Below are 25,750 nucleotides of genomic sequence, written 5' to 3' on the forward strand. Positions count from 1 at the left end.
TCCAAGTTTGGGCCGCGGCCCTATGGTTAAGAATCACTGGTCTGACTGATAGGACGTATGGTGCGTGTTTGTTGATGATATATGATATTTGGGATGTTTCCTTAGAAATGATGATTCTGGAATTTATTGACTAGATTTTGGTGAAATTGTTTTCATATTGGACAACATTTCTACACTCTTGAAAAAGCCATTACCCAAGCCACCGTGCGGGTCAACTTTACAACTGCTGTATAAATGTTAATCCTCTCTTCACACTGTTAAATATTACTTAATTGAATTTGATCAAAGGCAGGTGTTGACTACAAGGTCGGTGTAATTTGCTGCCATACAGCAGGGCTGTACCACGGAGCCTCCATATTGAACGGATTAAAGGAATTACTGCATCAACTTTGGCCTGCAGAGAGTCCCTGTGGCAGCTGTGTGCTGGAGTGTTGGTAAATAGACATGTTGGCAGCAGTGGACTCCCACTCTCAGCTGGGATGACAGCCCGGGTGTCTCCTGGGACTTGTAGTGTCAGGCCGGATTGCCATGTCTGCCTGGTGATTCTCTGAGACCCCCCCCCCCCAAGGGACCTTGCGTGGACATTAGATATTTTCTATGAATTAGTCCATTGTTGGCTGCACGACGGACGAGTGGTTAGCACGCAGGAGAGACGTGAGTTCAATTCTCCGGGTACTCCACCTTCCTCCCACATTCCAAAAAACATGCTAGGTTAATTAGCGACTCCAAATTGTCCATAGGTATGAATGTGAGTGTGAATGGTTGTTTGTCTATATGTGCCCTGTGATTGGCTGGCCACCAGTCCAGGGTGTACCCCGCCTCTCGCCCGAAGACAGCTGGGATAGGCTCCAGCACCCCAGTGACCCTCGTCAGGATAAGTGGTGGAAAAATGAATGAATAATCCATTTTTGGCTTTTAACATGAACAGAAACTTGGAACATATTTTTTTGGCAAACACATTTCTAATGCTCTAATTATATAAATATAAAATAAATATAAATAATTGTGGAAAAATGTTAACAAATGATTGTATATGTGCACTTGTACCAATAAAAACCTCCCCCCCAAAAACACCTTATCACTAATATACGAACCACTATATGATAAAATGGAGGTAACATAAGATCATTTCTTGAGTTGCAGCTTATTGTTCGAGTGTTTGGTTTTCTACCCGACTCCTGCAGCCAGAAAGCAATAGTTAGTTAAAACGACGTTCTCTTTTTCCTGCCTCCCTGCACTTATGCAACACAAATTTATACAGCAGAGTGCAAATTGAATCCCCCCCTTAGGGATCCCAATTAGTATAATCCGTTTTTAAAATTTTTATTAAAATACTGTATATTAGGATTCATAATTTTAATTCATTTTCATGCATGCGCATTACATGTTGATTACGGGTTAGGTTATGTGTTTGTTCTCAAACTGATGAGAGAATATTCCTGTTATTTGTTCTGCACAGCTGAAAGAGGTGAACTCCACCAAGATCCTGTCTGCCATGCTGTCCTATGTGTGGCCAAAGGACAGACCTGACCTACGGGCCCGTGTTGCCATTTCTGTGGGCCTGCTGGCAGCAGCCAAGGTACAAGCCTATTCAAGACGATTGTTGTTCTTTATGTTATACTGTGGCTACTTATATTCACATTCAGATAGTCGCACAAATAAAAATATGAAAGGACGAAGTAAATTCACTATCCAGTATCTCCCCACCCCCCCCAAAAAATTACCCTGTGACGTTCATGGCTGGTGAGGCACTGAATTTTTTTTTACAAATTTAACTAAGAAGATATCAAGAAAAATAATAAAATCATTAAATTTTGGTTTACTGTAAATAAATACTTTTAAATACTCCTTAGCCTTACACAGGCTGTAGAAAGTCATAGTGTTTCTTAAACGTTATAATATTGGTGAGTGTGAGGGACAGGACTTGGCAACCCACAGCTAACTCTTCAACCTCTTTGTTATGGCTTCCTTCGCCCGATTGGGGAAAATAAAATATATATATTAGGGTGCATCAAATTTGAATGGGAAATTTTTAATTCATAATATCAATTTGGCTGGCATTCCATTTTTTTCTAATGAACATAAAAATGTCTTTTGCAAAGTTTTGAGGAAATCCATTGAGATTTAGGGGTGCCACCTTACACAAACTTTTGTAAAATTTCGGAAAATGTGCAATTTCTAGTCTAATTGCCAAAACATTGACCTGGAAATGTTGAATACAATGAACTTCTATACAGCATCATTTTCTATAGGGTTATCAAAGGGGGCCCAGACCAAAGACCAGAGGGCAGCATCTTAGGAGAGCTGGTGGGTTGTGCTGCACAGTGCCTAAAATAATAAATGGACAAGTGTATATCAGATTATGTAGGACTACAGTACCACTCTCAATAAATATGAGGCATAAGCAATACTGTCTACTCTATATTACTGTTGTTGATGTTATGCTTGCTCAGCTATTAGCCAACTGCCATTAGCAAACTGTAGCTAGCTAATGTTAGCTACAGTAGAGGCAATGAGCACTAAATACCTATAAATATGACTACAAATCATTCAAATTACAAAGACAAAACCACAAATTTGCTAGTAATATGTCATAGGAGTATAAATACCAAAAAACACATAAAGATCACCTCAGAGTTCTTGAGCTGCAGTTTTTGCTGACCTCAAATCTCCATGGCGACCATTGAACTGTTCACCACTTTATTCCACAAAAACAGATGTATGGTGGCACCCCTAAATAATCATGTATTGGAAAAATATTTTATATGTGTTGCTTCTACATATATTGGAACACTTTTAGTACACAGCCATATCAAAATTCAATAATTGTGTTTTTTGATGCACCCTAATATATATATATATATATATATAATATACTTTTTGTCGAGATTAAAAAAAAAAATCTGATTTTCTGTAAGACCGTGAATGCATCACAGCTGAGGTCCTTGACTGAGGTTGTCAAAATAAAATCCAACCTGAAATGTAAATAAAATAAACACATAACGGCTTATTCTGTACCATTTTGTAATGCAACTCCAAGTGACAGGCAAGCATGCGGTAACAACATAGAACCCAATGACCAACACTGACCAGCCAATGATAACAGCCTGTTTGTATGCACAGTATTTACTTACCTAGCTAGTTAGCTCATAGCTAATGGTGCAGCAGAGTTAACAGAGCTAAATGCTGCTTGTTATGTTTGTCCTTTATAATCAAGACAAGAACAGCAGCATGAAGCAATATATAGCAACTTTTTTACTGCTCCTTCAGCACAACAGCGGTGATGCTAAATACTTTGGATGGTCCCCATTTTGTTCTCCTCGGATGGAGAAAGAAAAACATAAACGCTATTGCTCGTCGACAGACGGTTGGAGCTGTATTTTCTACTTCCAGTACTACTGATCAGCCTAGACCTCAACATTTTTGTACATTCTTCCATTGAATCTGTAACATTGTCACATTTAATTTATTTAATTTCAGATCCATTTTGAACACAAATGAGTATACCCCTTAAGTGTAATCATACCGCACCACAATGGAAAGACTTCAACCTGCCTGTTTAAGAAAAAGAACATAAGAAATAGAGAGAAGAATTCCATTGAATTTCCTAGTGTCCCCCTCAAATCACCACTTGTGAGTCCCAGGGACTCGCGCTGCATTGGAAACCGATAAACAAAACTGAAATCTCGATGCATTCTTCCACGCCGCAGTGGCCTTGCGTTTTGTGTACAGTTACAAAATGTGGATTTGCAGTTATAAAACGGATGTACTCTATAAAGTCCATGCTTCTTTTGAGGCTAGCTGAACTAATTTCTGGCTTTAGAAATAATTCATTGCAGCCGTTACAGAGTCGTCGTTTCTCTCTGTTGAACACTTTTAATATCTCCCCGCTCTCAAAGCGCGATCTTCCTGAGCGATTGGACTATTTTGTAATATTGAAGTCCGGGTGAAAGGTTGTAATCAGTAAAGGAGACGATGCTGAAAGGTGTAGCGGTCGTCTAAAATCCCTCACCACAGGTCATTACAGTAAAAGGCTGCTTTTTAGAAATAAAAGCCTTGCCGTTACAAATCTAAGGTTTGATCTAAAGTGCTATCTTAGACAGGCAGGTTCTTGGAGAGCTCAGCAGCAGAAAGTACCCAGAAAGTCTTTTCAGTCTTTTCTGTGTACACATACACAGAAATTGCGTGGTTTGTTTCCGGCAGTGTAATTTCTTCTTGTAATTGCAGTATGGTTTTGAAAGTACTGTACTTTGGGAAAAATGTTTGTGTTTTGATTGTGGCTCATACAGCATTGCAGTTATTGCTATCATGTGTTGTTTCATTTTTGCTTTCGTTTTCATGGAGGGTTTGTTGTTTTTATTTTATTTTTTATATAGAAATGTTACAAATCAATTCATCAAAGTACCGTGGAAAGAAGAAACATTAGCCACGTATACATGGACCCAAATATTCCAATTGCATTCGGTTTATTTGCTCAAACGGAAAGAATTCATTCATTCATTTTCTACCGCTTTTTCCTCACGAGGGTCGCGGGGGGTGCTGGAGCCTATCCCAGCTGTCTTTGGGCGAGAGGCGGGATACACCCTGGACTGGTCGCCAGCCAATCACAGGGCACATATAGACAAACAACCATTCACACTCACATTCATACCTATGGACAATTTGGAGTCGCCAATTAACCTAGCATGTTTTTGGAATGTGGGAGGAAACCGGAGTACCCGGAGAAAACCCACGCATGCACGGGGAGAACATGCAAACTCCACACAGAGATGGCCGAGGGTGGAATTGAACCCTGGTCTCCTAGCTGTGAGGTCTGCGCGCTAACCACTAGACCGCCGTGCTGCCCTACGGAAAGAATTTAACCTTTGTATACACCTCATTCCGAAAGAAAAGTGCCAATCCGAATTGTACCCGTTCAAACGGAAAGTTGTCAGGTTGCGTTCTTCGTCGTCGTCGTCTTCTTCTGTCGTTTATTGGTGGTTGGCAAGCAGCTTTTGATGTGCATTAGCGCCATCTGGGGAACAGAATCTAAACCAGGGGTCTCAAACTCAATTTACTTGAGGGCCACTGGAGCTAGGGTCTGGGTGAGACTGGGCCGCATCAGGTTTTCAAAAAAAAACCAAAAAAACGCATTTATTAAAAACAGAAAAATGAATAAACTTTGCTTTGATTTTGATTTTCTACAATAAAAGCTCTGATAAAACATTCCACTGTTCTCAAATATCTTACTTTTTATTTTTCTGCACAAAATAAGATGAAAAATAAATAAACAAATCAAGAATAAAGAAAATCAATCAATCAGTAATAAATAAATAAATATAATAATAAAACGGCAAATAATAAAAACTTAAGAAACCACATATAGTTGGTGGGTAGACAAATTATTTTTTTCAGATTGAAATGAACAAAGCATTATTAGAGCCCTGTAGAGTGACTATAGTCACATTTATACTCTTTTTATTTACAACATATTGCGCAACTGCAGGGTCTTGAGACACATGCTAACTCGCAAACTAGAGAGCTAGCGACCGAAACAGTAGCCTTCAAGTTATTTCCTTTAAACTTAAATAGCCAAAAACTTACCACTTCCACACGGATAATGAGGATAACTATTAGCAGTTATTTAACCTTTAACATGAACATTAATCAAACGTAATAATTTTTTCGGGGTACATGATACCATACAGCATCCATATCAATATATATATATTTTCCAAAAACATGCTAGGTTAATTGGCGAATTGGCCAAATTGTCCATAGGTATGAATGTGAGTGTGAATGGTTGTTTGTCTACATGTGTCCTGTGATTGGCTGGCGACCAGTCCAGGGTGTACCCCGCCTCTTGCCCGAAGTCAGCTGGGATAGGCTCCAGCATACCCCCGCAGCCCTAGTGAGGATAAGCGGCATAGAAAATGCATGGATGGATAGTTGCTTACCAGGCTGTCGCCAACCAGGAAACTGTGATTATTAATGATTAATTAACAAATTTCTGAAAAACCGAGGGTACGATGCTCTAACCAGGATGTAGTGACAGACGACTGTACCTGTAATTGTACAGCAAACATACCAAAAGACATTTCCATAACCATGCCAAATGAAAGTAATTGTGGGTGTAAGGACCTGTGCAAGTCTAAATGAAAGTAATTGTGAGTGCATGATGTATTTTCTACTGATGTCTACTAATTTACATCCTGTAAAACAATCACTTAGTCACAGCTGCCAAATAGATTTGTCCCCTCAGCATGGTTTCCTCTTGTGTGTGTCGTGTGTGTGTGTGTGTTAAAGAGGCCACAGCCAAAGTTCCATCCAACCTTTTATTGATTGTTCTCTTCCTGTGCCTCCAGTTTGTCTACTTTAAATGGAACCATAATTTATGTGTGTGTCCAATTAGCTGAATAACAATAAATGGAATACTTAGCTACAATAACATATCGGCGGCTACAGATTGTCATTATGACAATTTTACCTACATCTGGCACTTCATGGAACATCATCATGAAATTAGTATGAGTTTTTTTAAATTATGACATTTTTGCAGAGCTGCAGGAAATATGAATCAATAAAGTATCTATCGGTCTATAAATTCCCTTTACTGATGCAAAATGACAGAATATCATGCAGCATTTGACTAAATTCCAATAAATTAGATGGAAAGCAAAGTGCTGTGCTGCGTTTCTCCTGTGTTCTCTGGCTGCCCTAATGTGTTGCAAAGTGCCTATGTTGACTCTCACAGCTGCCCCTGTGCTTTTAATTAGCCCTAATACCCAGTTCGCTTCCATTAGCACAGCAGCAGCCACAGAACAAGTCACAAAGAATCCACATGCAAGCACAGGCAGCCAACATGTACATATTTGAAAATAAAACAAAGTTAACTTCTTGGAGTGGAGGGGCCGGGGGAGGGTCCTTCGTCTGGGTCTACAGTGACAATGTGCAGATTGGTTATTGAGAATTTGATTTTGTTAAAATAGATACTCGATGAATTTCATTTTGAATCAGTTACGGGAAAAAGTGCACCACATGGCTGCAACCAACTTTTCATTCATTCCAGGGCTCTACATCAGGGGTCTCAAACTCAATTTACCTGGGGGCCACTGGAGGTGGGTCTGGGCAAGGCTGGGCCGTATCAGGTTTTCCAAAAAAACAAACAAACCGCATTTATTAAAAACAGAAAAATATACTGTATATATAACTTTTTCAGTGCTTTGGTTCCGATTTTCTACAATAAAAGCTCTGATAAAACATTCCACTGTTCTCAAATATCTTAATTTTTATTTTTCTGCACAAAATAAGATGGAAAATAAATAAACAAATCAAGAATAAAGAAAATCAATCAATCAGTAATAAATAAATATAATAATAATAAAACTGCAAATAATAAAAACTCAAGAAACCACATATAGTTGGTGGGTAGACAAATAATTTTTGCAGATTAAAATTAACAAAGAATTATTAGAGCCCTGTAGACATGACAAAACACGACTATAGTCACATTTATACTTTTTTTATTTACAACATATTGCGCAACTGCAGGGTCTTGAGACACATGCTAACTCACAAACTAGAGAGCTAGCGACCTAAACGGTAGCCTTCAAGTTATTTCCTTTAAACTTAAATAGCCAAAAACTTACCACTTCCACACGGATAGGGAGGATAACTATTTTGTTTTAACTTGCCCTGGGCCATCGGTACATCGTTATTGTCGAGCCCTGTAATTAGAGATAGAAAGATACTGAATTGGGGATGTGAGCTATAATCATCAAAATGATTCAACAAATTCTTATTTCGTCCTGTGTAAAACGTTTTCAATTCAACTACTGAACTCTATAAACTTCCCCATCATTTTGAAAGTCATGCAATCATTTATGTCCCTGCAGAGATCCCATAACCTGCGTAATGGGATGTAATCAAAGAATAATAGGAGTGTAAATGTGACAATTGGGTTGTTATTTCATGTCTACGGGGCTCTAATAATGTTAAAGGGACCCTATTGTGCTTTTCCCACTTTTCTGACCTATAAATGTAGTTAGAATGTTGTATTCTTGTGTTAAACCAGGTTTGCAAAAGGCGTGGTAAAACTGCCCCTTCTGTGATGTCACAGAGGGGCAGACTTCCTTAAATGGGCGTGGCTGTAAGCCAGCAAAGCTCTTTGCAAATTATTAGTGTCCTAACTGTGTTTATTTTGTGTAAGTCAGGGAGCGTTGTTGCTAATATCACTGATTGGATTTACTTGCCTGAATTTTGTTTTAACTTTGTTATTGTCAAGCCCTGCATTCTCAACTAAAGTAGAACAGCATGACGTCAGCTCAGTAAAACATTGCCATTGAAACAGGAGTTCAGAACATTGACAGAAAAACTCATCATTCATTTCCTCGGTAATCAACCAAGGAAATATGCACTACCCAAGACTACAATCCTGTTGCCAGACTATACTGAGGTTGTTGTTGTTTTTCTTTGTAACTATTTCCTTTTTTCCTCCTCCCTCCCTCTGCCTTCCCAGATCACCAATGTGACGGTGCCCTTCATGTTTAAGTATGCAGTGGACGAGCTTAACCAGATGTCGGGACACATGCTGAACCTGAACGATGCGCCAAGCACTGTGGCTACCATGGCAACGGCCGTGCTGATTGGCTGTGAGTTTCAGACTTGTTTCACTAGCAGGTGCCGTGCTCATCAGAGGGGACTGTGGGACTGCCTATTATCTCCAGGCTGACCTTTCTAGACACGCATCAATACCGTGCTGCTTTCTCCTCATTTTATTTACATTACATGTTCTATAATTGAGAACATCTTTTCAGTCCCGCGCATACACTCCTGATCAAAATTTCAACACCAGTTGAACATTTTTTATTTTCATTTTTGCACTGTTGTATATTAAAGTGAAATAGGCTGCTTATCAGCAGATCAAATCTTTTAAGACCACAGCAGTAAATGTGGATTCAGTGTCATTTTCATATTCACATTGTCATGATCTCATGATGGCAAAGGCAAAAAAAAAAAAGGTTCCATTCCATTCTCTTCTGCTTATCTGGGTCCGGGTCGCGGGGGCGGCAGTCTCAGTCAAGACCTCCTGGTTCCCGGCCACCTCCTCCAGCTCCACCGGGAGGACACCAAGGTGTTCCCAGGCCAGCTGTGAGACATAAACTCTCCAAGGTTTCCTATGTCTTGTGTGTCCTAGGGCAGGGGTTTCAAACTCAATTTACTTGGGGGGCCACTGGAGCTCGGGTCTGGGTGAGACTGGGCCGCATCAGGTTTTCCAAAAAAAAAAAACAAAACAAAAAAAACACATTAATTAAAAACAAAAAAATTTAACTTCGCTTTGGTTCCAATTTTCTAAAAGAAAAGCTCTGATAAAACATTCCACTGTTCTCAAATATCTTACTTTTTATTTTTCTACACAAAATAAGATGGAAAAATAAATAAACAAATCAAGAATAAAGAAAATCAATCAATCAGTAATAAATAAATATAATAATAATAATAATAATAATAAAATGGCAAATAATCAAAACTTAAGAAACCACATATAGTTGGTGGGTAGACAAATTATTTTTTTCAGATTAAAATGAACAAAGCATTATTAGAGCCCTGTAGACATGACAAAACACGACTATAGTCACATTTATACTCTTTTTATTTACAACATATTGCGCAACTGCAGGGTCTTGAGACACATGCTAACTCGCAAACTAGAGAGCTAGCGACCTAAATGATAGCCTTCAAGTTATTTCCTTTAAACTTCAATGGCCAAAAACTTACCACTTCCACACGGATAGGGAGGATAACTATTAACAGTTATTTAACCTTTAACATGAACATTAATCAAACGTAATAATTTTTTCTGGGTACATGATACCATACAGCATCCATATCAAACTTGCGCGGGCCGCACTAACATTAAACTTTCATATCAAGGCGGGGGCCTCAAACTAGTGTCCTGCGGGCCACATTTGGGCCGCGGGCCGCATGTTTTAGACCCCTGTCCTAGAGCCTTTTCCCGGGCTGAGCATGCCCGGAACACCTCACTAGGGAGGCATCTGGGCTAGATGCCTTAGTCACCTCAACTGGCACTGAACTCCTGTTCTGTGACCAGGCAGCACGGTGGTTGTGTGGTTAGCGCGCAGACCTCACAGCTAGGAGACCAGGGTTAAATTCCACCCTCGGCCATCTCTGTGTGGAGTTTGCATGTTCTCCCCATGCGTGGGTTTTCTCCGGGTACTCTGGTTTCCTCCCACATTCCAAAAAGGGTTAATTGGCAACTCCAAGGGTATGAATGTAGTAGGTATGAATGTGAGTGTGAATGGTTGTTTGTCTATATGTGCCCTGTGATTGACTGGCGACCAGTCCAGGGTGTACCCTGCCTCTCGCCCGAAGACAGCTGGGATAGGCTCCAGCACCCCCGCGACCCTCGTGAGGAAAAGCGGTAGAAAATGAATGAATTAATAATTCCTCACGGCACACCTGACGATTTCTCACGGCACACTTGTGTGCCGCGGCACAAAAATCACTGCTCTATGGAAGGTATGTCAGTGGTGGGATTGGGAAGGACCTCAAAGTATTCCTTCCACCGTCTGACATTCCATGTCCCAAGAACCAGATTTTGCTGCCGAAGACTAGGTGTAATTTTTCAACTACTCTTAAAATTGTGATCAGCATTGTATGCATTGAAAGTGTTTATTTTCCCCGCAGCAACCGTATACTGTCAAGGTAAACATTTCTTCATCTATAGTTCCAAAGCGGTGTCAGTGACATTTTGTTCTGTCTTTTGAAACTGGTTTCTGACAGAGGCCAGGGTTGTTTCTTTCTCCCGCTCCCTGTTTGTACACCTCATTTCTTTTGTCCAAGGAGACCCTGTGCATAAAAGAGGAGTCAGAGGTGAGTGAGGTAGAGCTCTACCTTGAAGTCCTCTCCTGATTAGACTATTTTTTTTTCCCCTGCAGGGCTGATGAAAAGCATAAATAGCGACCCGACACCTACTGCAAGTGTCTCTGCGTTAGAATGAGATCAGCTTGGATACCCCCTGTAGCCACTTATTTTAATGAGTCCACTTAGATCTCTCTCCGTAGTGCTCGGTGAATAATTGGAGCGCATGAGCAGGATTTCAGGCAGGATGAATTAGGATGACAAGGAAAAATGCACGGGATGCTCTCTACGAATGGAATTGGAATTTTTTATTTTTTTTTGCACCCTCTCTGAAATGCCCTGGGACGGTGTCTTTGGCATGGTGTGTAATTTGGCTGAAAAGGTGCCCAAGTGCTCATCCTACCTTGTCAGATGTGGACACATTGTTCATTTGATGAGCATTCCTATTTAACGCCACATTACTGCTCCATGAAGACCGGCAGACTGAGCAATTACTACCCGACTCCGGGTCTCATACGACAACCTTTTGTGTTCACACAAATCGGTGAAATTGCCACAAGAAGGCCAGGTGCTAGACTAATATTAATTTGTGACAGTCATGGTGATTTATTATTATTATTTTTTTTGCTGTGTGTGTGTGTGTGTGTGTGTGGGAATGACCTACTGAAGCTTCTGAATTTGTTACAGTACCCACAGTGCAAGGACGTAACGGCACAGACGATGCAAGTCAGCGTTCCAACTGTGCCATGTTGATACCATGTGATGTTATGTTTGAGAATACCAGGACAGAAATGATAAAAATGAACACTACTTTGGAGTTGGATATAGACTTTCTTTATTGTCATTGCACAATAACACAGCAGTGAAATTGCCAACGAAATGTCATTGCCTGGCTCCTGTGTAATAATAAATAATAAATAATAAATAATAAATAATAAATAATAAATAATAAATAATAAATAATAAATAATAAATAATAAATAATAAATAATAAATAATAAATAATAAATGTGGAGAATAAATAGATTACATCAAATATGAACAACAATGTACAGCGTAAACAGTAATTTCTACAAATAATTTAGAATAAATAACAATAATTTAGGACGGCACGGCGGTCGAATGGTTAGTGTTCAGACCTCACAGCTAGGAGACCAGGGTTCAATTCCTGTGTGGAATTTGCATGTTCTCCCCGTGCATGCGTGGGTTTTCTCCGGGTACTCCGGTTTCCTCCCACATTCCAAAAACATGCTAGGTTAATTGGCGACTCCAAATTGTCCATAGGTATGAATGTGAGTGTGAATGGTTGTTTGTCTATATGTGCCCTGTGATTGGCTGGTGACCTGTCCAGGGTGTCTCTCACTTAAAGACAGCTGGGATAGGCTCCAGCACCCCCCACGACCCTCGTGAGGATAAGCAGTAGAAAATGAATGAATGAAAGTTCTTTAGTTGGCTGCACGGTGGACGAGTGGTCTCACAGCTAGGAGACCCCAGTTCAATTCCACATTCGGGCATCTCTGTGTGGAGTTTACATGTTCTCACCGTGCTTGTGTGGGTTTTCTCCGGGTACTCCGGTTTCCTCCCACATTCCAAAAAACATGCTAGGTTAATTGGCCACTCCAAATTGTCCATAGGTATGAATGTGAGTGTGAATGGTTGTTTGTCTATATGTGCCCTGTGATTGGCTGGCCTCCAGTCCAGGGTGTACCCCGCCGGGGTAGGCTCCAGCAACCCCCGCGACCCTCGTGAGGAAAAAGCGGTAGAAAATGAATGAATGAATGAATGAACAATAATTTAAAGTTTTGGTTGTGCGTGTGGGCAGGTAGACGGGCTTATTTGGCATTGAGCAGTCTGATTTCCAGGGGGAAGTAGCTGTCTCTAAACCTGGTTGTTCTACAGCGCCAGGCGAGAAAACAGTCCATGCTGGGGGGGTGTGGGGGGGCAGAATAGATCCGACGGGCTCTTGATACGCAGCGGGTGTTTGCTATGTTCTTAATGGGGGAGGGGGAGCGGGGTCCCTGCTGCAATATTATACTCCAGTCTCCAAATTTCTACATTGGTCTATTTTCTTGGCGCCCTCAGTCTCCTCTTGAATAAAATTGTCGCCTTATCGTAAATCTGTGTAGTTTCTTTTCATAACACTCAGTCCTGCAGTTTGAACCTCCTGGCGCTTTTCACAGTCACTGTGTTTAACCGCCTGTGTCCTCTGCTACCCCAGATGGATGTTCGCGGGCCTGTGCCGCCCTCTTCAATGAGCTTCGAAACATGGTATTTGGCAAGGTGGCCCAGAGCTCCATCCGACGCATCGCCAAGAACGTCTTCCTCCATTTGCACAATCTGGATCTGGGCTTCCATCTCAGCCGCCAGACAGGAGCATTGTCCAAGGCCATCGACCGTGGCACCCGAGGCATCTCCTTTGTCCTCAGTGCCCTCATCTTCAATCTGGGTCCCACTGTCTTTGAGATGGGCCTCGTTAGCGCCATTCTGGTAAATTCTGTTTTGAGATCTATCTTCATGGTTGTTTGTCATGGAGAGGAAAAAAAAGCTCTTTATATTCTTGCTTTGTGAGTTCTTGTTAATATTTCAGTAGCACGCACCTTTCATCACCTTGACACACTTTGCAGCAGATTGTCAGGAAATTAATTTCAGGATATTGTCTCATTTTCATTAGATGAATCCCCGTGTTCTTTGGGTGGCAACCCGGAGCCCATTAGCAACGATGATGAATCCCAAAGCTTTTGTGGCGGCTTAATGTTCTCCTGTAGAGTATGCCTCCCTATATTGGCACCACTAAAAAGACTCAGGCTCATCTATAGCTTTGCCTTATTATTCCACTCTGGACCATAATGTCAGCTTGGCTGTAATGAGGACAGACTCCATTGCCCAAATAGCTAAAGCATTAGCACGATTAGGTCTTGTAGTTTCCCCTCCATTTGTAACACTCCATTTCATAGCGGAACGGTCACTAACTGTGCACTCTCACTTGTGACTCCCAGCGTTGGAGCGTGCTTTCTTTCTTAGTGCTGTTAAGTCACGGTACGTCAAATGCATTTTCCTTTACCTGTTTTTTTTTTTTTTTGTCATCCTCTGCAGTTCTACAAGTGTGGTGGAGCATTCACGGCGGTGGCCTTGGGTACATTATCCACTTACACCCTTTTCACCATTCTTATGACACAGTGGAGGTAATAATGAGCACACCTGTATTACAATATGCTGATATAAATAGCTAATGTTCTTTCTCAATTAACACAGATCTAATACTGTTTACAGGAGAGGTGTCCAATCCAATCCACTTTATTTATATAGCGCATTTTCATTCATTCATTCATTTTCTACCGCTTTTTCCTCACGAGGGTCGCAGGGGGTGCTGGAGCCTATCCCAGCTGTCTTCGGGCGAGAGGCGGGGTACACCCTGGACTGGTCGCCAGCCAATCACAGGGCACATATAGACAAACAACCATTCACACTCACATTCATACCTATAGACAATTTGGAGTCGCCAATTAACCTAGCATGTTTTTGGAATGTGGGAGGAAACCGGAGTACCCGGAGAAAACCCACGCATGCACGGGGAGAACATGCAAACTCCACACAGAGATGGCCGAGGGTGGAATTGAACCCTGGTCTCCTAGCTGTGAGGTCTGCGCGCTAACCACCCGACCGCCGTGTCGCCCATAGCACATTTTATAAGTATAATATTAAAGTTTCCAAAGTGCTGCACAGACTAGTAAAAATAAAAAGTAATAATCCAAAACTAAAAGATCATTTAAGAAATAAAATAGTAAAATAGATATTAAAATATTAAAAACAAGAAACAAAACAATAAAAGTATAAAAAAAATAAAACCAATTACAATTAAAACTGCAAGCAGTGATGAGCGGGCTCGAGCACCCTGACGCGCTCGGGGGGTACGTGCAAGTCAGGGGTACGCTCGCGCGCGGACACGTCGTACAAAAAAAGGGGTGATCGAATAAGTCGTAAGGGAGTTACGGGACTTACAATTTTTTACCAGGAGGCGGGTATGCGGTCACGTAACGTCTGACGCCCCAAACCTCCATTAAAAAATTTTTTGCGACAATCGGACCGTGCGGAAGGTACTTGTGCCGCCTACTTCTGGCCCGAAAATGGCCGACGCCATCAAAAATGGCCGACTTCCTGTTGGTTTTGCAATATGGGTTCTTGAGACTTTTTGCTGCGTCCTGTCATGATAGACGTATTCACCAAGTTTCGTGACGATCGGTGAGAGAGTTCCATAGTCTGGGGGGGCCAACCACAGAAAAGGCTCGGTCCCCCCTGGTCTTAAGTCTAGTCTTAGTCACCACAAGTTGGAGCTGGCCCTCGGACCTCAGTGACCGCGCTGGAGAGTAAATTTGGATGAGGTCCGAGATGTATTTGGGGGGCCAGCCCATTCAACGCCTTAAAAACAAACAATAAAATCTGAAAATCAATCCTAAAGCAAACAGGCAACCAATGTAGGGAGGCCAGAATTGGGGTGATGTGCTCCCCCTTTTTGGGTCCAACCCGGCAGGCATTTGTGCCTTGCAAGTTGCTTTTTAGTAGCTCACCGTATATTGGCTACATAAACCTAAGCATTTTTTGTTTTTAATGTTATTATTATAATATTCATTCATTCATTCATTTTCTACCGCTTTTTCCTCACGAGGGTCGCGGGGGTGCTGTCTTCAGGCGAGAGGCGGGGTACACCCTGGACTGGTCGCCAGCCAATCACAGGGCACATATAGACAAACAACCACTCACACTCACATTCATACCTATGGACAATTTGGAGTCGCTAATTAACCTAGCATGCTTTTGGAATGTGGGAGGAAACCGGAGTACCCGGAGAAAACCCACGCATGCACGGGGAGAACATGCAAACTCCACACAGAGATGGCCGAGGATGGAATTGAACTCTGGTCTCCTAGCTGTGACGTATGCGCGCTAACCACTAGTCCGCCATGCCGCCATTATTATAATATGTAAAAATCAAATTTTAAAGTTGAAAGCAATGTTTGGTGGACTAACACTGATTTTTTTGAATCGCAGCTTTCATGCGTCTTGGCTCTCGCTCCGCCAGTCTTTCACACTGCTGTTTGGTGACTTGATGCCATTCCTGGCACAAGAACACTCTGCTTTGTTTGATGGCTTGTGACCATGTGTTTGCATTGTGATTCAGTAGGCAACTGGAATGGAAAGTCTGTCATACATGCAAAGAAAGATGCAAGAATTCAGGCAAATTTGAGGTGGTCTCTTAGCACAGTGTTTTTCAACCTTTTTTGAGCCACGGCACGTTTTTTTTTACATTGAAAAAATCTTGTGGCACACCACTAACCAAAAATGTTACAAAATGTCACCATGACCTCACACGTGCATCAATAAGTCTATCGGAGGAACAAGGTAGGTGTTGCCACACGGACCAATATTACATTGCTCTGCCAGTCTTTACACCACAGACACTCCACAGTAGCCACGTTTCTACATGACCAGTTTTTCTCTTTCCGAATGACCTTTCGGAAAACAATGGTATCCATAGAAAGGAATATTCCAATCTCTTGTCTACATGCACAGTGAAAATCAAACAAAATAGTCAATAGGGCATGCCCAGTAAAACGTAAACACCAACATCACGTGATACCGACTTCCTCGAGTTTTTCTTTCATTTGTTGGAATAACTCCGTATTGCCAGTTATTCATCTGTCCAGTCTTGAAATTTAGTTTAAATCAAAAACAAACTTTGCTTAGTCCAATGCCGATTGCTCGCCTCCATTTTTAAAACTGAAGAACGTCTGGATCTGCGTGTTACGTCATATCTGAGCATGCGCAGAAAGAACGCACCCGGGATAAATTTAAACAGGAAAAGATCAAATTCAATCTTGCTAATATTTTATAATTAAACTCATGTTTAAACATGTTAAACACATGTTTTATATAGATATATATTTTCTTTTTTAATAAAACTGCACTTGTGAATGGCGTATAGAAGGGTTTAGATTCTGTTTCACAGATGGCGCTAATGCACACGAAAGCTGCTTGCCAACCGCCAATAAACAACAGAAGAAAAACACCACAAAGAAGAACACACCCTGACAACTTTCCGTTTGAGCGGGTACAAGATACCCGAATTGGATTGGGGAAAGGAATATTCCATCCCTCTTCAATTCTTTCCGTTTGAGCAAATAAACCAAATGCAATTGGAATATTTGGGTCCATGTATACGTGGATATTGACATAATATTTGCAAATGATGATTAATCAATGTTAACTATAAAAAGTGATATTGGATAATTCCTCACGGCACACCTGACGGTTTCTCAAGGTACACTAGTGGTTGAAAATCACTGTCTTAGCAGATATGTATGTCTGTATTTTTCACAATTACATACTGCATACAAATTGGTGTGAATTTTGGCCAAATAATGTACAATTACAAATAGTTTGCTCTGTCGCCTGTAACAAAGAGTAAAGAGATGTAGGCTGTTTTTTCTTTAGTATTATATTTTTAGCAAATAATTAAGCTTATGGTTTCCACGGTTCCTTATTGCTTTCCTTTTTTCTGTGTATTTGGTTGGGACAGTGGACAGAAGTGATCATGTTGCTTGTTTCTTCACACAGGACCCGTTTCCGCATAGAAATGAACAAAGCAGACAACGAAGCAGGCAACGCAGCCATTGACTCGCTCCTTAACTACGAGACCGTTAAGGTGAGATTTCTTACACGAATACGTGCACACACCTGGACTTTAAGACTATTTTTTTAAGACTATTTTCAGCTCCTCATTTCCTTCATCTTTCTTTATTTTTTTTCTTTTATTCACTTGGGAACAGCAGATTTTTTGTTATACTATGTAGGTGTGATTAGCCATTGTATGTTTAACTTCATTTGACTGGAACATTGCTTATACTGAATATAAACACATGCAAGCGTTTTAGTGGTACGGTCAGGTCACACTTATCTAATTGCTATGCAAAGCCATCAAGGAGTAGTTTGCTCCAGATCACTCGAGTCTCTTCACACATTTTTCCTGTAATTGGCCTTAAAGCAGAAATATTGATTGACTTGAGTGAGTGCTGGCCAGCAAGTCAATATCATCTATTATCATCTCTGTATATAATTGGGCAGTGATTAAAATGATCATATAATGATATTCCACCAACAGTGTCTAAACACAGCTTGTAAATGTTTTGTTAAAAGCCTCTGGTGTAAGATTTTTTTTCATTATTTAAAACGATCACATGGAAGATAAAAGGCAAAATTATGATCACTTTTTCATTTTCTATCATGCTCATGCATGAGCGTCTCGCCTGAAGTCAGCTCGGATAGGCTCCAGCTTAACCCCTGCAACTCTAATGAGGATAAGCGGTATAGAAAATGGATGGATGCCCCACCTAGGCTACCTACCCAACTGAAATACTATTGAGAACCTCTTAATATTCAATAATGTATTTGTACAAGCCACTGCATAAGTTGCTGGCGCCATCCTTCTGCATACAATCAACTGATTAACCAAATACATTAATAAAAATCAGCTGACTTGCAACAATTTCAAACAATTTCCAACTCTATGAACTAATTTTGCTCAAAACAGTGACATAGTGCAAATGCATCACAGGGGTGTGTGCATTTTTATAGACTTAACATGGTAACATTCAAAATTGGTTACTCTATTCCTTTTAAAAAAATGTATGACTTATTATGGGATTTATGGTAATGGTAATGGTTTTATTTCATTTGAACATGCATCAGATTACAATTGAGTGCATCCCATAATCAGTTCACAGTTCCACATGTCCAAAAGCTTATTAAATCCTACCCCTCCATATGGTACTTTTACAATCAGTAACCGTTACATTTGTTCACTTCCTGCTTTCCATAATGCATTTTAAGTTTTTTTTTTTTTTTTAATAATGTACCTCGTACCGAAGTACAAGGTGATATGACCATACAATAACATAATGGGTACCATAGTAAGTGTCAATATAGTGATATATATAGCACATCATGACTGGTTCAAGACTCTTCATCCTTGTATTTAGCAAACATCAACTGCTTGTATTGTTTCTTGAATTGGCTCATCGTTGTGCATTGTTTGAGGTCCTTACTCAATCCATTCCATAGTTTGATTCCGCATACTGAAATGCTATGGCTTTTTAACGTAGTCCTAGCATATAAGTGTTTCAAATGTAGTTCTTCCCTGAGATCATATTTCTCCTCTCTTGTTGAGAAGTATTGGATGACATTTTTAGGTAATCAGTTATTTTTAGCCTTATGCATTATTTTAGCTGTTTGAAGATGAACTATATCAGCAAGTTGAAGTATTTGTGATTTTAGAAATAAGGAGTTAGTATGTTCTCTGTAGGCGGCATTATGAATTATCCTTACTGACCTTTTTTGCAGTACATTTAGCGAGTGAAGATTGCTTTTATAGTTATTAGCCCATATTTCCACACAATAAGTAAGATATGGTAGAACCAGAGAGCAATAAAGAGTGTGGAGTGATTTCTGATTGAGAACAAATTTTGCTTTGTTCAATACTGAAATATTTCTGGCCACCTTATGTTAAGGTGGCCAGTTTATGTTTAAGGTCCTTAAAATGTTGTATATTACGTAATCAGGAAAAAGATGAAAAAAATGAGATTATGAGTCATTTGCAAGTATGCCTTTATACTCGGTTTATCCTCGGGGTATTGCTGTAGTCAGGAAGTACCTGCAGCCACATGCAGTTTGCTAATGTACATTGTCTCTTGTTCAGCCATAGAAAATGATTACCGGAAAGTATGCCATGCTAATTATTAATCCTCTGTTTAGCTGGAATGTACATTAAAATATCTAATTGGTTGTCATATTTGGTGGTGTTGGAAATCACCATGTAAATTACTAATGCTATTTCCTGGCACGTATATGGGATTTTCAATGTAATTTAGCCTCAAGCTTTTACATTTGTGTGAATATCTTTCATTTATGTTTGAATGTCACAGAGAAAAGTTCTTTATCTTATGTAAGGCATAATTGACATGCTTTATTTCTTTATGTTGAGTTTTATAGCGCTTAAGTGCAAAGTAAAGGCTCTGAAGTCGAGCTCAACTGGATAATTTATTGAGAACCTGTCATCTCCCTGCTGGGCTCGCAGCGGGAGCAGAACAACACTGATGGTGAAAGTCCTACAAAACCCTTGCCCCCTTCTTTTTAAATGCATTAATGAATTTAAAAGAAAACCACTTCCCTCGCTAGCTGTTGAAAGTAATGCTTTTACTTTCTGTGGTACAGTAGCTAATTGAGTAAGGTCGGTTTATGCAGTTTTTTCACTGCTAAGGTCCGAACCTCATTTTGCTGTCTGAAATTGCATCAAACAGACTAGCTTATATGAAAATGAAATCACGCTATTGTTTCAATACAACATAATTTTCTTGGCAGAATGATGTTATAGTCAAATTCATTCATTCATTTTCTACCGCTTTTCCTCACGAGGGTCGCGGGGGTGCTGGAGCCTATCCCAGCTGTCTTCGGGCGAGAGGCGGGGTACACCCTGGACTGGTGGCCAGCCAATCACAGGGCACATATAGACAAACAACCATTCACACTCACATTCATACCCAGTTCCCAATTAACCTAGCATGTTTTTAGAATGTGGGAGGAAACCGGAGTACCCGGGGAAAACCCACGCATGCACGGGGAGAACATGCAAACTCCACACAGAGATGGCCGAGGGTGGAATTGAACCCTGGTCACCTAGCTGTGAGGTCTGCGCGCTAACCACTCGACCGCCATGCCACCCGTTATAGCCAAATTTGTCACACAATTCCACTTTCTGTTTACCTTTGAGCAGTGCTTCTTAAATAATGGGGTCCCTCGAGGGGGGGGGTGCAGACCTGCTGACATAACTGATTTTGTCATACTTAGCATGCAATTTGACTCTTGAATACGCTTGTATGCCCACTGCTCTCCATGTTGGTGCATTTCCCTGGTTTTTAGTTTTGAGTTCAGTCTGTACAATTCCAGAGTTCCATATGAAACCCAGCGATTTTTAGTACTGGATTGTGGAAAAAGTTTTTTTTTTCAACTTTTCAGACTTTTTAAGCAAGCCATTGTTCTCTCATTCACTTCTCGGCAAGTAAACATGCAATTTCACCGGTGTTTGCCGTCACATAACTGTAATTAACGGAATCATTCCACCCGCAATCTGCCCCTGCGATTGGTCCTTGAGCATGATTATATGTTATTATTATATTTCCCATTCACTTTAATTGGTCACGGGTTTGTAAAGGGACAGCATTGGGTCCGTATCGGGAACTGAGGTCTGCCATTTGGTGATGGCTGGGCTATATGAAATGTTGAATAAATGGGGACCAAAACCCTGGGTGGAAAAAATTGCAAAATTAAAAAAAAAAAAAATCTTAATAGCTACGTATTGATTTAGTCATCGTTTTAGTGCTCCATAATCATATAATTTCTCATATCGTTAAACTTTTCTCTGTGTTGGATACCCTGTATCTTTGCCTTGTTCTGTTCTGCTTCCCCACATCCATCATTGTACACGCACACACAAACAAAATACCACGTGAGCAGGCTCCAGAGGCTTTTTGTTCATTGCTCCAGATATATTTTTGGTATTCATGTTATTTCCTTTGCTGTTACTTTGCGTACTCTTTCCCTCTTACATTTTGTTCCGTGTTATTTTGTGTCATCTATGTCAACGTGACCAAATTTAGCATCACTCTGAGCTGTGAGTGCATATGTAATTAGATCCCCGCCCACTCAGAAATCCGTTCCACTTTCACAAAGAGCCGGATGAGAAACCTGAACATGGTTTTCTTGCGCTGCTTCTGCATGTTGTTCATGTGTTATATACCCTTCTTTATATACAACCCCCTCACTCGTATGCCTTGCTTTTTTTCCCTGAATGCCAATCTATGGTGCGTACGTTGCTGCACAGCTGGTAGCTAGCAGATCGCCCACTTTGGCAGAGCAGAAAAAACAATAGTGCAACTAAACAAACAGCAATGTTTGCTAGTTCGTGGGTAATTGGCACCGGGGTTGGAGGAGGAAGCTTGTTGTGGTTATAGTTTTATTTGCCGCATTTAAGCAGTGCGCTGTTAACAGATTGAAGTGGTAGCTGTACTGTATGTCGAAATTAGTACTGCTGGATCATCATTTGAAAGGATCAGCGTTAGTAGGCGTTAAGCTGCCGTAGATGTAAATCCAGAGGTTGACATGAAGAATATCCAGGGCTCTACATTAAAAACAAAAATGACTTGCCCATGGGGAATCCTTAAGGTGAGAACTACTTGCCCGAACTTGTAAAATGAAAAGACTGCCGTAATGATATCATCTAATTTTTGTGGCATCACATGAGAATCTCAAATAAAGATGAAATGATTATCATTTCTTGTGGTTGTTCTCCTACATAGATCATGACGTTGCATGGAAATCTGGATTGTCAAGAGACTTCTAGGCACTTTGCCTTTTATAAGTTGTGCACCACAATGAAACATTATTGAATAGACACATATAGTTGGTGGGTAGACAAATTATTTTTTTCAGATTTTTTCACAAAGCATTATTAAAGCCCTGTAGACATGACAAAACACGACTATAGTCACATTTATACTCTTTTTATTTACAACATATTGCACAACTGCAGAGTCTTGAGACACATGCTAACTCGCAAACTAGAGAGCTAGCGACCTAAACGGTAGCCTTCAAGTTATTTCCTTTTAACTTAAATAGCCAAAAACTTACCACTTCCACACGGATAGGTAGGATAACTATTAACAGTTATTTAACCTTTAACATGAACATGAATCAAACGTAATAATTTTTTCTGGGTACATGATACCATACAGCATCCATATCAAACTTGCGTGGGCCGCACTAACATTAAACTTTCATATCAAGGCAGGGGCCTCAAACTATTGTCCTGCGGGTCACATTTGGCCCGCGGGCCGCATGTTTGAGACCCCTGCTCTACATTAAAAACCAAAATGACTTGCCCATGGGGAATCCTTAAGGTGATAACTACTTGCCCGAACTTGCCATAATGATATCATCTAATTTTTGTGGCATCACATGAGAATCTCAAATAAAGATGAAATGATTATCATTTCTTGTGGTTGTTTTCCTACATAGATCATGACGTTGCATGGAAATCTGGATTGTCAAGAGACTTCTAGGCACTTTGCCTTTTATAAGTTGTGCACCACAATGAAACATTATTGAATAGACACATTTGTGTACTAGTAAAGTGTTTTTAATCCAGAAAGAAAATGCTCAATGGTCAAACAATAATTTGTGAAGCAAAGGTGAGAAAAATACACAGAGAAATGGAAGCGCTAGATTTTGTAGCTTGTGCAAAATCAGCACTTGGTATTGGATCTAATCGGTGGTGTTTCATTGTGACCACTTCAAATTGTCACAGCAATGTGATTCACTCACCTGTGCCATCATTTGATTTGCTGCCGCTAATAAAATACTTGTTTAGGAGGCACTGTTTCATCACTTTTTGGTGTTTTCCTTCACAAGTTGTTGAAGAATTAGATCATGTTGGCAGGGACGCCATGATAGATGTTTTCCTAGTCAAACCATCGCTGATTGGTTGATCGCGAACAAGAAAAACGCGGACTGTGGACTGCGAACCGCGGTCTAAATAAATGATTCTGATTGGTCCATTTCAAGATTTGCAAGAATTGGTTTGCAAATTACCACCGGAATTACGCAGTCTGTGTTTTACCAACACCCAACAAGAACCGCTTAAAAAAAACTCTTGGCAGTATGGAATGCCAAAGTGCACTTGCCCGATGGGAATATCACTGATTGGATTTACTTGCCTGAATGTTGTTTTAACTTTCCCCGGGCCATCGGTACATCGTTATTGTCGAGCCCTGATATCCGAATATGTGTTTCTTACTCAATCTGAAGATGGAATGTGGATTTTGTTTTTTTTTTCTACCCTTCTCTAAAAGCTCTTGGTCTTCAGCACTCTACGGATTTAGTTCTATTACCTCCCTAATTTTCATTTCAGTGGTAAGGATGAAAATACAGACATGAAAAAGTGCTTTGGAGGCCAACAGAGATCCAGACTACACTCAGAGCGGTCACTGAGAACAAACGCAGCCTTGATGTGGGCTGCACTAAAATGTCCGTATGCCTGACCGCACTCCGTGGTTCCTTAACCTCGTACCAGAATCACATTTTCTTTTCTCTCTAGTTCTCCCTCAACTTACACGTTGGCTTCATAATAAATCCCTTGGCTGTCTACAGGTCAGTCTTATCTCCATATCTCTTTGTGTTTCCTGTCTCAGTATTTCAACAATGAGAAGTATGAAGCAGAACGTTATGATGGCTACCTGAAAACATACGAGTCATCGTCGTTAAAAACCACGTCCACGCTGGCAATGCTCAACTTCGGCCAGAGCGCCATCTTCAGTGTGGGTCTCACCGGCATCATGTTGCTGGCCAGCAAGGGCATTGCAGCAGGTGGGTAAAAACACACTGGTTGTCTTGGTTTGTTTGCGTTGTTTAGATTACCGTATTTTCTGGACTATAAGTCGCACCGGAGTATAAGTCGCATTTTTTGCGGGTAATTTATTCTACAAACTACTTGACCAAAACAGACATTACGTCCTCTTGGAAGGCGAGTTCTAACATTAATAAAATAATAGAAAACAGGCTGAATAGGTGTTAGATATGCTAACACAATAGTTATTCAGATACACAAAAAATAAACAATGTCCAGTGTTTATGTAACATAAACATTTTTTTTCATTTATAAGTCGCACTGCAGTATAAGTCGCAGGAACAGCCAACCTATGAAAAAAAGTGTTAATTGTTAAGTTAATTGTGATAAATGAGGGATTACTGTATATGGGTTTTGAATTGTTCTCTGCATGTAAAATTACAATTGTTCTCTTGAAATATATATTCTATATATGCCTGCAGAATTGATTATGGGGGTGTTATTTTATGTCCAGAGGGCTCTAATCATGCTAAAACCGATAGAGGTTGTGTGCAGTTTTTTCTACCTGGGAAAATATTCAGTGGAAATTCACTTTCGGGACATTCACTGTCTGGTTTACAACCAGTTAATTGTGATAAATGAGGGATTACTGTATATGGGTTTTGAATTGTTCTCTGCATGTAAAATTAAAATTGTTCTCTTGAATTATATATTCTATATATGCCTGTAAAAGTGATTATGGGGTGTTATTTTATGTCCAGAGGGCTCTAATCATGTTAAAACCGATACAGGTTGTATGCAGTTTTTTGTAGGTTGTAACTGGGAAAATATTCAGTGTAAAAATTCAATTTCGGAACATTCACTGTCTGGTTTGCAACCAGTTAATTGTGATAAATGAGGGATTACTGTATATGGGTTTTGAATTGTTCTCTGCATGTAAAATTAAAATTGTTCTCTTGAATTATATATTTTTTATATGCCTGTAAAAGTGATTATGGGGGTGTTATTTTATGTCCAGAGGGCTCTAAAACTGATACCGGTTGTATGCAGTTGAATTGTTCTCTGCATGTAAAATTACAATTGTTCTATATTAAGTGTTTTTTGTGTTAACATGTTTGGGTAGTATGGACTAATGAATAGCGAAAACCGATAATGTTATTTGTTTTGAGAGGGTAAATTACAAGCATCACATATACTGCTACTGTTTTGTAGGTACAATGACGGTGGGGGATCTGGTGATGGTGAACGGCCTGCTCTTCCAGCTCTCCCTTCCTCTGAACTTCCTGGGGACCGTGTACAGAGAGACCCGGCAGGCTCTTATAGACATGAACACGCTTTTCACGTTACTCAGCATCGACACAAAGATCAAGGTAACTTGTTAGAATGTCGTACAATTCTTCATTTTTATGGTGTTCATTCTGGAGAATGTTTTGTGTGCTC

General features: G+C 40.3%; 1 protein-coding gene across 1 annotated transcript in view; it reads left to right on the forward strand.

Annotated features, from left to right (window-relative positions):
• The window catches only part of abcb7 (ATP-binding cassette, sub-family B (MDR/TAP), member 7), a 44,376-nt gene that overhangs the window by 5,288 nt on the left and 13,338 nt on the right, over nucleotides 1-25,750 (forward strand). The window contains exons 4-10 of the mRNA XM_058063047.1: nucleotides 1,460-1,579; nucleotides 8,498-8,630; nucleotides 13,079-13,347; nucleotides 13,954-14,042; nucleotides 17,473-17,560; nucleotides 24,156-24,330; nucleotides 25,523-25,680. Of these exons, the coding sequence (XP_057919030.1) occupies nucleotides 1,460-1,579; nucleotides 8,498-8,630; nucleotides 13,079-13,347; nucleotides 13,954-14,042; nucleotides 17,473-17,560; nucleotides 24,156-24,330; nucleotides 25,523-25,680 (1,032 nt within the window). The remainder of the gene's footprint in view (nucleotides 1-1,459; nucleotides 1,580-8,497; nucleotides 8,631-13,078; nucleotides 13,348-13,953; nucleotides 14,043-17,472; nucleotides 17,561-24,155; nucleotides 24,331-25,522; nucleotides 25,681-25,750) is intronic.

The sequence above is a fragment of the Doryrhamphus excisus genome, chromosome 23 (genome assembly GCF_030265055.1).
Source record: "Doryrhamphus excisus isolate RoL2022-K1 chromosome 23, RoL_Dexc_1.0, whole genome shotgun sequence".
In the NCBI taxonomy this organism is placed as follows: domain Eukaryota; kingdom Metazoa; phylum Chordata; class Actinopteri; order Syngnathiformes; family Syngnathidae; genus Doryrhamphus; species Doryrhamphus excisus.